Source organism: Acanthopagrus latus, chromosome 3, assembly GCF_904848185.1.
Source record: "Acanthopagrus latus isolate v.2019 chromosome 3, fAcaLat1.1, whole genome shotgun sequence".
NCBI lineage: Eukaryota > Metazoa > Chordata > Actinopteri > Spariformes > Sparidae > Acanthopagrus > Acanthopagrus latus.
Genome location: NC_051041.1, coordinates 3,530,750 through 3,544,697, shown reverse-complemented (window position 1 = coordinate 3,544,697; position 13,948 = coordinate 3,530,750). Strand labels below are relative to the sequence as shown.

General features: G+C 37.9%; 1 protein-coding gene across 1 annotated transcript; it reads left to right on the top strand.

Annotated features, from left to right (window-relative positions):
• Nucleotides 1-2,444: 2,444 nt before the first annotated feature.
• LOC119014502 (H-2 class I histocompatibility antigen, Q9 alpha chain-like) lies at nt 2,445-10,410 on the top strand. Its single transcript, XM_037089741.1, has 7 exons — nt 2,445-2,602; nt 4,263-4,529; nt 7,133-7,411; nt 7,781-8,110; nt 8,843-8,938; nt 9,453-9,561; nt 9,870-10,410. The coding sequence occupies exons 1-6, from the start codon at nt 2,545-2,547 to the stop codon at nt 9,554-9,556; spliced, it is 1,134 nt and encodes a 377-aa protein (XP_036945636.1). The 5' UTR covers nt 2,445-2,544; the 3' UTR covers nt 9,557-9,561; nt 9,870-10,410.
• Nucleotides 10,411-13,948: the final 3,538 nt, after the last annotated feature.

Here is a 13,948-nt window from a genome sequence, read left to right as displayed (position 1 = left end):
TCCTTTATTTGACTGTTGTTCAGTTCTTTCTCCTCAGATTTGAACACATCATCAGGTAGTTCTGATGTTTCTTCTACAGGAAGTCTAACAACACACCGCTGATCAAAGGTAACTGATGGCTCTGTCTGTCTGAATCACCACCTGTATGATGGACAGTATGTGTTACTTTTTTACATTTATTAATATTTGTGTATTTGTCCAGACAGAAGTGAGTGACAGTTTGAAGAGGAGGTGAACTTCACTCTGTAAGACCTCTGTGACACTGAACTTTGTTCTCCTAGAGAAAGTTTCTACTTTGTGAATGAAAAGAAACATGTTTTACTGCAGTAAAGACACAAACTGTGATCCAAACACACACAAAAGATTCATCACACCAACAAAACAGGTTGAATATCATTTACATGTGACTACTGCAGAGCTGTGGTGATAAAACACCTTCAACAGCAGAATAAAGTACTTCACAAAAGAAGTTAGACAATCCACGTTAATACAGACTTATTCAGAATAAAACATCATTAAAATAAGTGTAATAAGAAAATGACACAAAGTCTTGAGCAGCTTTTTAAAGATGTCCACAGTCTCCACAGATCTTAATCTATGTTTTTATGAGATGAACTGGATTTTGTTCCTCACTTAAAAATGACTCCAGTCAGTTATCATGTGTGGATAAAACATAAAGCTGAAGATAATTTAATCATCTGTGGCTGTAAAATGTTTATTTAAGTTTCTTCCAAATGTTTTTTGTCTTAAATGTTTAACAAAGCTTCTTTTATTGGCTCATATTTATTTGTCATTTTTCTTTGAGAAGTTCAATCATTACAGTTGACTGTTTTGAGTGTAACACTCCCCATTTTTACCAGAACTTTCCAAGATGAGTGTTTTATTAATGAATAAAGTTCTTCTGAACACAGGTAAAAGTTTTCTGTTTATGTTTTGTTTATTGGAGGTTCACAGTTGTTTTATCAGATAAATATTTCAGGAAGCACTGAGGCTGTTTGTTGACACTAAACACATTTTAATTGATTTTATGTTATTATCTTTCATTTGAAGAATACTTTTGATCAGAGTCATTAATGATCCAGATGTTCTGACAGACTGACTCAGCAGAAAGTCAGGTGACATCCTCAGGTGGTTTCCCATCAGCAGGTCAGAAGCAGATACACTGTTCATCCACAGGGGGCGCTGTCACACTGCTGACACCTCTGTACAGGTGAGCTCAGTGATAAACTCAGGTGTTGATCAGCAGCGATCAGGAAGAGCCTCTGTCAACCAGAGCTCAAGCCTCAATGTCACCAACAATACAAACTGTCCAGATAAAAGCTGCGACACGAGTTGTTTTCTCTGCGTGATAATCATGAATAATATTGTCTCAGCTGAAGAAGAGACAACAAAACATCTGAGTTTCATTTATTACATTCAATAACCTTTTATAAACATTAAACGAGCAGTGAAACAGAGTGTAAACGGTGCCAAAGCGAAGAGCAGAATGAAAAAAAAACAGGCATCAGGTGTTCAAACATCAACAGTGGTGTTACATTTCTGTGGCTGCAGCAGTTTTCAGCGTCCGCAGCTCCAAATCAGCTCAGAGGCGTCGAGGCTGAAGGACAGAGCTGAGCTGATCTGAGGTCTGTGCTGAAGAAGCTCTCTGACTCTCTTTCTGCTTTCAGTTTGATTTCTCTGCTTCTTGTTTTCGCCTCAGAGTAAAAAACACTGAGGTCAGATGTTGTTTCATCGCATCTCTCATGTGTTTTATTATATCGTCTGTCCTGATTGTGACTCAGTGAGTCTGATTGAACTGAGACACACTGACACATGAATGAAATAGTGAATATGGACTTGTTAAAGGATATAAGATGTTCCCCTCCGTCTCATTTATCTGCACACACACACGTGTTTAACACAGCAGATAATAACAGTCTGTCCTGCTGCACATCAGCTGCAGGTTGGACCCGCTGGGGGGCGCTCCTCCCCACATTCACTCACTGGAACACCAAGAAAACCTCATTTTAATCTGTTGCGTGTTGCTGATATATTGATCAGGACTGTTTTCAATCCCAGGTTCAGCCACACAGAGCAGAAGAACAATCAGACACTCCAGCATCCACACAGACTCCAGAGTGTGTGAGCTGCAGCTGACAGTGACCTCTGACCTCCCACAACATTCACACATTTCTGCACATTACATCACATCAAGCTACACAACATGACAGGAGATGTGAGCAGCAGGAGGTTTAATCCTCCTTCATATGCGAACAAAGCTGAGACACTCAAATAAAACCCCGCATGTCTCCTCATCCTCTCACACAGGATACAAGAAGATCATTTTACTTTCGCTTTACAACCTCAGCGGGTCAGATTTACCCAGTTATAAGTGACGTCGTGCTCAGGCTGAATTCTCATTGGCTCAGATGGAGATCATGTAAACGCTCCTCTGCGTTCTCTCCTCATTTTACAGCTGGATGTGGGAGAAGCCAGACTATTCTCACTGTGTCTGAGAATAAAGACTAATATTTTTTGTCAAATCTTCAAAAACGCCACTTCACCATGAAGATCTTGGTTCTTCTGGCTCTCCTGGGAGCAGCTCTACATGACGCGGCGGCAGGTGAGTTCACTTTATTTTAAATCAGCTGATTGTAAATGAAAAAATGTTTCATGTCTTCATGTTCTGTAAATATGAAATAAGTGCTTGTTTGATAGTCTTTTATATTTAGCTCCAGGACTTCATGCAGATTATAGAAATGTTTCAGACTGATAATGTGAAAGTTGACGTTAGTAAATTCTGTTCATCTCATTAATCACTGATAGTTTCTGTTAGAAGAGAAAAACAGTCTGTCTCTGAACAGGGAGGTTAGAAAGTGGATTCGTCCCCCCCCAATATTTCGGACATTATTTTAATTCATCTGATCGATCTGAATGTTAAAATTTCAGCAGAACTACGCAGCATGAAACAGTCCAACACTCAGATAAATAAAGAAAAGAGGAGAAAACATCAGAACAAGGCGGTAAAACAAAGATTGTCTTAAACTATTAAGTGAATTAATCAGTTTAATCTCTTAATTGTTCATGACCGTAAAATATAAAAAATCTTGACTGTTTTAGAAATTATGAACATGCTTTATATTATTGTAATTCATGAGTTATAATTAACGTATTTTTATTGAAACAAGTCGCTGCATTACAACTCTTTACAATTAACAAGTTAATGTGCACACAGAAAAACACACATAATCATTTACAGCCTGCTATGAATAATACTTTTGATATATATATATATATATATATATATATATATATATATATATATATATAGATATATATATATATATATATATTTTTTTTAAACATCTGCTTTAGTGTAGTTGGTCCATACTGAGTTTTGTTGGTTGGGTCCAGTCACGTCACACTGGTAGTTATTACAGTTACTGTGTGAACAATAGAAATGTTGTTTATTAGAGTCAGATCAATAAATCAGCCTCAGATAAATCTGCAGATATGAACTTATTACAGATATGTTGGTGTCTGTGTGTTTGTCGGCTGATCAACAAGAAACTGAAGAACAGAAAAGTCAAACAGAGTCTTCATTACAAAGTTTGTCCACCAGAGAGCGATGAAGAGTTTATTTAGAACAGAAATGTCCTGATGAGCCTCAAACTCCCAGTATCTGTCGGATGATACCGTTTAGGTAGTTTGATCTATTAATTTATTCCAGGAACGATTTGCGAAACATTTTTGTTGTGATCAGTGCAGATCTTTAGTGCAGTTTAACACATAAATATGATCTTCATGTATTCAGACAGCAGAATAATATCAATAAATTGTATTGAATAAATTGTTAAAAATCTAGATTAAGTGTTTATGTTTAGAACTAAAAGTGAATTAAATATTATTTTCATGTTGGAGACATTGTTGGAATTTATCAAGGATATGAAGTCAATGAAAAAAATCCAGATCCAAAATCTTTAAATCCAGTAAATAACTGACTAATAGAAACTGTAAAAGAATAAAGAATATCTCTGTAAATAAAAATATTACATCAAATATCTTTATCTTTAGTAAATATACTACATTTTCTGAATTAAATGTGAACCTCAACTATTTGAAATCCCAAACCTCCTGACAGTAACATGAAAAAATTGATTGTGTAACAGTAATTACTAGGATGTCTTGACTCTGCTGTAGTTCATTTTGATTCTGTGTGCAGGAAAATAAAATTGTTCAGTGATTTATGAAACTGAAATCATGACATTAACTTTTTCTTACAGTGACTCACTCTCTGAAGTATTTCTACACTGGATCTTCTGGAGTCCCAAACTTCCCAGAGTTTGTGGTTGTTGGGTTGGTTGATGAGGTTGAGATGTTTCACTATGACAGTAAAATCAGAAGAACAGAACCCAAACAGGACTGGATGAGCAGAGCCACAGCTGATGATCCTCAGTACTGGCAGAGTCAGACAGAGGTATTGGCTGGCACCCAGCAGTCCTTCAAAGCCAACATTGACGTTGCAAAGCAGCGCTTCAACCAAACTGGAGGTTTGTTTATGTTTCACTTTCTACTAATAAAATAAAATATTAAATAAATGATTAGATAAAATAAAATGTTAATTTATGTTTTATTTAATTTTCATGCTTTGTTTAGGAAAATTATGTTAGTACACACACACACACACACACACACACACACACTAAACTGTGTGTTGGAGGCTTTTCTTCTCTAAACTCTCAGTCAGACTGAACAGAAACATCACTGAGACTGAGACTACTGGATGCTGCTGTACTACACTGACACAGTGTTTCTGTCCATCCCATAATAACCAGCAGAGATTATTGACCCTTTATCTCCACTAGATTAGATCAGAGTGACTCTACTGAAGTGCCCACAGTGAGTCGGTCCATAATAACTCTACTGTAGGAAGCTGTTTATCACAGCAGCTTAACAACACACAGCTGATAGAGGAACATCACTGCCTGGTTTCTTAACCTACGGAGCAGGACTGTAAATGGGACGCAGGCTGCTTCTGCTGGGTCCTCATATGAGAGGAGGAGCAGCATGTTTTAATACACCTGGCTGACAGCAGCACAAGGTGACTGTCTCATTCAGATCAGAGGTTTAAAGAGTTTAACAGGACGACTCCACTGTGCTGACCACACTGTGTCCATCCCATAATATACAGGATATATAGTAGATCTACAGATTAGATTAGATTAACTCCACTGTGCTGACCACAGTGTGTCTCTGTCATAATAAACAGATGTTGTGCTGAAGTGATCAGTCAGTTAATCGATTAGTTGATCAGCAGGAAATTCATTGACAAACATTTTGACGATCAAATATTGATTTAAGTCTTTTACTGAACAAAACTCACAAACATTTTCTAGTTCAAGTTTCTCAAATATGAGAATTTGCTGCTTTTCTCTGTTTTATATCGTTATAAATTAAATTCTGTTCAGTGTCGGTCGGACAAAAGAAGATATTTAAAGATTTCACCTCCGACTCTGGAAACTTCTGATGAGACATTTTCACTGTTGCTTGATATTTTACAGCATAAACGATTTATTGATGAACCAAAAAAATACTCATTACATAATCAATACTGAGAAAATAAATTAGTTTGAATCCAAAATATGTAGCAAAAACAGATTAGATCACTTTAAATCTACTGTACTGACACACAGTCTGTCCATCCCATAATATAGAAGAAGTATTCAGAAGATTTCACGTTTGGCTCTGAGAACTTGTGATGGACTTTTTTCACCATTTTCTGACTTTTTAACAGCGTAATGGATTTATTGATTAGCCAAAAAATAATCATTACAAAATCAATAATGACAAGAAAAGTCAGTTTGAGCCATAAATATGTAGTAAAATACAGATTATATTACATTAACTCTACTGTACTGATACACAGTCTTTCCATCCCATAATATATAAAAGATATTTGATGATTTCATGTTCAGCTCTGAGAACTTGTGAAGAACATTTTTCACAATTTTCCCACTTTTTAAAATGAATAAATGGTTGATTAATTCATCAAAAACTAATGATCAATGAAAAGAATCATTGATTTCATCCTAAATATAAAGTAGAACTACAGATTATATTATATTAACTCCTCTGTACTGACACACAGTCTGTCCATCCCATAATACAGAAGAAGACATTTAAAGATTTCACCTTTTGGCTCTGAGAACTTGTGATGGACATTTTTCATCATTTCCTCACTTTTTAAAACAAGTAAATGTTAATCAATTGATCAAAAAAGAATAAATAATGATGAGAAGAATTAATTTCAGTGTTAAATATAAAGTTTAACTCCAGATTAGATCAGATTAACTCTACTGTACTGACCACAGTGTGTTGGTCCGTCACATCAGCAGCATCAAACCAACATCTGCAGGTGGAAACAGCTGTTGGTTGTACTGAGTGATTGACTGATGGATGGACCAATCAGGACGCACAGACTGCCTCCCAGTCTCCATAATGGTCCCGATGGTGTCGGCTCATCCTGACCAGTTGTAGTAACACAGAGCTGAACAGGACACACTGTCCTGGCTGAGCAGCTGGAGTCTAGAGACTCATCCTGGACTGAAACTCTCCTTCAGTGAAGCTTCTAGAGCAGCTTCAGGACCGTCGAGTCTGTAGTTTCTCACAGGAGGAGGATGTTGTTGGACTGATCCACTGGCTGCAGGGTCTCAGTGGGTCTAATGTTCAGTCCAGGATCAGGTTTAATCTGCTGGTCAGGACTCCACCTCAGTGTGTGTGTGTGTGTGTGTGTGTGTGTGTGTGTGTGTGTGGGTGGACATGAAGCCACTCCACCTTCAACAGTGGAGATGAACTGTTGGTCTCAGTGGAGTCAGTGTGTCTCTGTGGTGAAACAGAGGATATGAACTGTGTCAGGAGCTCACTCTGTTTCCCAGCAGCCTCTCTGTCTCTCTCTGAAGACATCCACACTGTCCAGATGATGATTGGCTGTGAGCGGCTTCCATCCAGCCAATAACAGCAGGAGGTGTAGATCCAGGTGTTGTGGTGTCTGTGGATCAGTGTGTCTCTGTGGTGAAGATGTGATATCAGCTGATGATAGATGACTGAGCTGTGATCTCACTCTGGTTTAATGTCCTCTCTGTTTCTGTCTCAGGTGTCCATGTTTTCCAGAGGATGTACGGCTGTGAGTGGGATGATGAGACCGAGCAGGTCAATGGTTATGATCAGTTTGGTTATGATGGAGAAGACTTCATAGCCTTTGACCTGAAGACGCTGACATGGATCGCTCCAAAACAGCAGGCTGAAATCACCAAAAACAAGTTGGATCATGACAAAACTCTCTCAGCCGGTCAGAAAAACTACCTCACCCAGATTTGTCCTGACTGGGTGAAGAAGTATGTGGGCTATGGGAGGAGCGTTCTGATGAGAACAGGTAGAATCACATGACCTGATGTAGTTTAATGGACACAGCAGTCTTCATATCTCTCTTTTGTTTCTAACCAACAGTCATATCACAATTAGTATATACTAACATGCAGAGACACACTTTGTCTTAGTTTACACACATTTCTCTTTACCTCCATTTTCTGTTTCTGTCCATCTCAGTCTTTCACTCTCCTTCTCCTCCCTTTTTAATCTATCTCACTCCATTTTGTCACCCCTCTGTCTCTCCCTTCTTGTAACGTGTTCACATTTTTAATTTTGTTTCCAAAGCATTTTAAACATATTCCATCAACCAGGAATATTAATATACAGTAAATACTAATAAAGAACCTATAAACTGTGTGCCTTTCCTCTCCAGAGCTTCCCTCAGTGTCTCTCCTCCAGAAGACTCCCTCCTCTCCAGTCAGCTGCCTCGCTACAGGTTTCTACCCTCACAGAGCCTCACTCGTCTGGAGGAAAGATGGAGAGGAGCTTCATGAGGAGGTGGACCACGGAGAGATCCTCCCCAACCACGATGGAACCTTCCAGATGAGTGTTGACCTGAAACTTTCATCAGTCACACCTGAAGACTGGACCAGGTACGACTGTGTGTTTCAGCTCTCTGGTGTGAACGAGGACATCATCACCAGACTGGACAAAGCAGAGATCAGGACCAACGAAGGAAAGACTGGAATCAGAAGTGTTGACGGTGAGAAACACATTTATTTTACTGTAACAGTCCTGCAGCTCATGTGTTTATGTGTGTTGAAAGTTTTGTTTCCTTGTATTGTTTTATTGTCAGTTTCTAAAAGGGTCAGACTAACATTAAACCAAAGTAAGTGTTCACCTCTAATTTTCTACTTTTTAATCTTTGACTTGGATTATTACAGAAGTATGTCAATAATGAAACATGTAAAACAACATTTTCAGGTTACAATTTTTATGTTTTTAATAATCAGCTGTTGACCTCCTTGTTAATGTATTGTAGCTTATGAGACTGTGACTGTGAGACTGTTGCTCCTTCATTTCATATCATTTCCGATATGTGTAACCATTTTAATTTGATTATAGACACTATGTTGACGTCATTACTGGTCAGTTTTATAAAATCAGTGGAACATTTTAAACTGGATGAATGTGTACATATATCAGAAAACCAGTTAAAATAAAGTTTATTTATTAACAGTCAAAAAGAAGTTTGACTGTGATATTCAGACATTATATGAAACACAATCCAACGCAGACATACAACTAAACAAAGACAACAAAACTAGATGAAGATAAACAAACATAGATTCTTATTATGTACAGATAAGTTGAAATAACAGCAGGACAAACAAACACAGTGTCTGTGGTTTAGTTTCCAAATGGAGGTTATTCTCCTCTAATCTGCTTCATCTGAACAGGTTTTGACTATTTTCTGTTGTTTTCTGCTCAACAGGGACAGATAACACGACCGCCATCATCGCTGCAGTGGTTGTTATTGCTCTCGTCCTCCTCGCTGTCGCTGGAGTGATGGCTTACAGAAAGAGGAACGGTGAGAGGCCCAAATAGATTGTGTCTTTCTATCTTTCTGTTTCAATCAATGATAAATCATAAGGCTCAGAGCCACTGTGTCATGATGATATGAGCAGACTTAACTAACACTTGAAGGTAGTTAACAGCTCACAGGTAGAGAGAGGAGTTGCTAAGTTATCTGACTGTTTTGTCGAAAGTATTTTAGGCTTTTAAAAACAAAATGAGATAAATGGAATATTGTGAATTCCTGTTGGAGTAATGTTTGTTTTTTCAGGGACATTGGATTGATAAAGTTGTTTTAATAAAGTTGATAAAGAGGAGTTGGAGTGAGTTTTGTGCTCAGGATAAGAAACACATGTTACGGTTTATGTTGTGGAGCTGGTTTTTGATCCTACATTGACTTTAGCTTAATGATGTTAGACAGAAGTGAAAAGAGAAATAAGTGAAGTAAGATGGTGTTGTTGTGTTGTTGTTTGTCTCTGGCAGTTTGGAAGCACTGAGTGAAAATTACTTGTGTTTGCTTTGTATTTCAGCCATCTGCACTTCATCCAATGACACCGAGTCCAACAAATCTGAGCAGTCTGACCCGTCTGAGCCTGAACAGGAGAAAACACTCCTACCAAACCCATCAGGCTGAACGCAGTGAGTTCCGTCATATGGGACATGAATATTCACACCTGTAGTTTTGTAAAGCTGCACTAAACCAGGCTTAAAGGAAACTTCAGTGGTTGTTTCTTTATTCACTGTAAAACTTATGTGACTCTTTGTAAAGAAAATGTTTGACTTTTCCACAACAAACATGAAACTTTTTGATATGAATTGAACTGAGATTAGTTTGAAAAAGTCACAGACACTTTCAGAAATCTTCACATCAACAGGTCAGAAACGTAAAAGGTAAACACTTGTTGATTATATTGTTTTCTTTTTCTGTTTTCTTCCTCTCTCTTCAGGTCTCTGGATGGACTCTGCACTGGAACAATGGATGCTGTGGTCGTCTCTCTGTGTTCCTCCTGGTGATGAACCTCCCTCCTCCTCTCGCTCACTGGATTGACTCCAGTCCTCCTCCTCTGTCTGCAGGAGGAGCAGGATAAGAACTGTATGGATGGAGTTTAGTATCACTGTGGGGAGCTTTCTTGATTTGACTGTAATTCATTGGACACATATTTCAGTCTGGTTAATGCTACAGCTCTAAATGTCACCCTGATCACACACATGCACAAAATATACAGAAAGCATCAGAACCAAATTTATTGTCCAGTTGTGTAAATAGTTTGTTTGTATATTTCTTTAAAACTGAGAGAAGATTGTAAAACTTGTAAATATTTCCTGCTATCATTTCATGACAAGGGACATTTTTCTCTCTTAGTTTGTAAACAAAGAAATTGAGTCTAAAAATCACTTCTTATGTTGGGTGAAGCAGATTAATGTCAGATGAAGTTGATTTTATTCCTTTTGTACTTTTGCTTTTCAATAAAGTCCCAATGTTCCACATTTCTGTGTCTTGTTGTGATTCCACACATATCTTATATATCTTTGACTGCAGCTACAAGAATATAAATATTGTAGCTTCATTTTGTTCAGACTGTCCTGTAGGAGAGACTTTGTGACTGTAGTTCATTGATATGAAGGAAACACGTGAGTGGCTGGATGTGGACGACTCACATCATCTGGGTCACACATCATCTAACACCTAATCCAAAATAAAAAAAACATTGCTTCAAATAATCAAAATGAAATAGTTAATTTAATATCAGCTACTTAAAAACTTTTACCCAAAAACTATTTTAACACAAGGTCTTTATTTTGAACAAGTTATGACTTTTGGGTGTTTTATACAACAGCTGGTCCTTATAAGCTCACTGAGATGATAATAATAATCTTTATAATCAAACTGCAGCTCATCAGGAAGTTTACAAAGTCTGCGTAGACGTTCATGAGTTGCCTGAAGACAAATGTCAAAAAGTCAAATGTTTATTTTCTTATTATAAATTTACATTAATCAGTTTCAGAAGAGAATAACTGCTGTAGGAGTTGTTTTAGGATAAAATCAATAATGTATTAATACAGCTGGTGAGGGTGAACAAAATATTCAGTACAAGAAAAGTGAAAGTGTCTCAGGTTGTGTCATGTTGGTTATAGACTGATGTGGAGTGGATGAAGAGTTTACTGTGTGAAGTCAGAGCTCTTCAATCTGTTCAACAAACAACACTTTATAACCACAGCAGCTGTATTAGTGCTCATGATGATATTGACCAAAATCTAAAAAATGCTTTTATTTTCCCCACGAATATTTATTGCAGAAGAAGTTTTGTGTAGAATGACATGAGCTCTAACTTTATAGACTGGTAACATTTGTTACTAGTCTGTTTCAGGCTCTGACAGTCAGTCCAGAGCAGATCAGCTGGTCTTTATTTATGACTGTCTGTCTGTTTGTGTGGCTGCCTGAACATAAATCCAGAGCTGCTCATAAGGAGGCGAAAAGAGGAAATCTGTCTGGGGTCAAACTGCTGGGAGGCTCCATGGAGGCCAACAATCATCAAGTTCATCTTAAATATAAGTGAACATTTTATTTATTGGTGCTTAAATAAACAGTGTTGCCTGAAAATGGTGTGAGTCTCTTCATGAGTCCTGACCTGAGAATTATACTCATCTAAACTACTAGCTGATGTTAAAGTGAATTTACTTTGCTGAGCCAGAACCTGCACATACATCTGGATGGCAGAAAAGAAAGAAGAACAAGCGAGAGGTGGCAAGAGCAAAAAATGTGTTGATCGACTTTTGTGAGTCAGCTCAGAAAGCTGCTCTCAGCCAGGCTGAAGACACAGATCAGGAGGCTAACGTTACAGCTAACATGACTCACCAGGAGGCAGATAGTGTCAGTGAAGAAGCTGTGAGGAAGAGGATGATGCTGATGAAGAGACGACGTTCATGAGTTCATGTAGCAGAGAGAGCAGCAGCTTGTCCTGATATGAGTAAAGTGGATTTGTGGAGGGCCCGTTCACTGGACCTGTTCAGAGGCCCAGCAGCTGGTTCTGTGTGCAGGCCTGAATAAATCTGTCTGTCACGGCTGTTTATGTCCTTTATTTGACTGTTGTTCAGTTCTTTCTCCTCAGATTTGAACACGTCATCAGGTAGTTCTGATGTTTCTTCTACAGGAAGTCTAACAACACACCGTTGATCAAAGGTAACTGATGGCTCTGTCTGTCTGAATCACCACCTGTATGATGTTCATTTATTAATATTTGTGTATTTGTCCAGACAGAAGTGAGTGACAGTTTGAAGAGGAGGTGAACTTCACTCTGTAAGACCTCTGTGACACTGAACTTTGTTCTCCTAGAGAAAGTTTCTACTTTGTGAGAGAATGAAACATGTTTTACTGCAGTAAAGACACAAACTGTGATCCAAACACACACAAAAGATTCATCACACCAACAAAACAGGTTGAATATCATTCACATGTGTTTAGTCAGAAAGTTTTACAGTGAACCAACAGCAGTCAGTCTAACATCTGCTGAACAGAAACAACCTTCTGGTCTTTTCATTTCATATTTGATATATTTTCTACTCTTGTAGATGATTAAAATAATGATCAAACTCAAATGTTATGTTGAGTAAACTATATTAAAACACACTGACAGCTCACAGTTTCATGTTACTCTGATATAAAGCAGCTTCACTTCAGTCTGCTGAGGCCTCGGCTGGATCACAATAACAGAACATTGTTGATGTGAATACTGCAGAGCTGTAGTGATAAAACACCTTCAACAGTAGAATAAAGTACTTCACAAAAGAAGTTAGACAATCCACGTTAATACAGACTTATTCAGAATAAAACATCATTAAAATAAGTGTAATAAGAAAATGACACAAAGTCTTGAGCAGCTTTTTAAAGATGTCCACAGTCTCCACAGATCTTAATCTATGTTTTTATGAGATGAACTGGATTTTGTTCCTCACTTAAAAATGACTCCAGTCAGTTATCATGTGTGGATAAAACATAAAGCTGAAGATAATTTAATCATCTGTGGCTGTAAAATGTTTATTTAAGTTCCTTCCAAATGTTTTTTGTCTTAAATGTTTAACAAAGCTTCTTTTATTGGCTCATATTTATTTGTCAGTTTTTCTTTGAGATGTTCAGTCATTACAGTTGACTGTTTTGAGTGTAACATTCCCCATTTTTACCAGAACTTTCCAAGATGAGTGTTTTATTAATGAATAAAGTTCTTCTGAACACAGTTAAAAGTTTTCTGTTTATGTTTTGTTTATTGGAGGTTCACAGTTGTTTCATCAGATAAATATTTCAGGAAGCACTGAGGCTGTTTGTTGACACTAAACACATTTTAATTGATTTTATGTTATTATCTTTAATTTGAAGAATACTTTTGATCAGAGTCATTAATGATCCAGATGTTCTGACAGACTGACCCAGCAGAAAGTCAGGTGACATCCTCAGGTGGTTTCCCATCAGCAGGTCAGAAGCAGATACACGGTTCATCCACAGGGGGCGCTGTCACACTGCTGACACCTCTGTACAGGTGAGCTCAGTGATAAACTCAGGTGTTGATCAGCAGCGATCAGGAAGAGCCTCTGTCAACCAGAGCTCAAGCCTCAATGTCACCAACAATACAAACTGTCCAGATAAAAGCTGCGACACGAGTTGTTTTCTCTGCGTGATAATCATGAATAATATTGTCTCAGCTGAAGAAGAGACAACAAAACATCTGAGTTTCATTTATTACATTCAATAACCTTTTATAAAGAGCTCCAGGGACATTAAACGAGCAGTGAAACAGAGTGTAAACGGTGCCAAAGCGAAGAGCAGAATGAAAAAAACAGGCATCAGGTGTTCAAACATCAACAGTGGTGTTACATTTCTGTGGCTGCAGCAGTTTTCAGCGTCCGCAGCTCCAAATCAGCTCAGAGGCGTCGAGGCTGAAGGACAGAGCTGAGCTGATCTGAGGTCTGTGCTGAAGAAGCTCTCTGACTCTCTTTCTGCTTTCAGTTTGATTTCTCTGCTTCTTGTTTTCGC

What these genes read in the sequence shown, in the direction of transcription:
- LOC119014502 (XM_037089741.1), top strand. Translation starts at nt 2,545, where the DNA reads ATGAAGATCTTGGTTCTTCTGGCTCTCCTGGGAGCAGCTCTACATGAC. An exon ending in TCTACATGACGCGGCGGCAG is followed by an intron (nt 2,603 to 4,262) that starts GTGAGTTCACTT and finishes TTTTTCTTACAG; the next exon opens with TGACTCACTCTCTGAAGTAT. An exon ending in TGGAATCAGAAGTGTTGACG is followed by an intron (nt 8,111 to 8,842) that starts GTGAGAAACACA and finishes TCTGCTCAACAG; the next exon opens with GGACAGATAACACGACCGCC.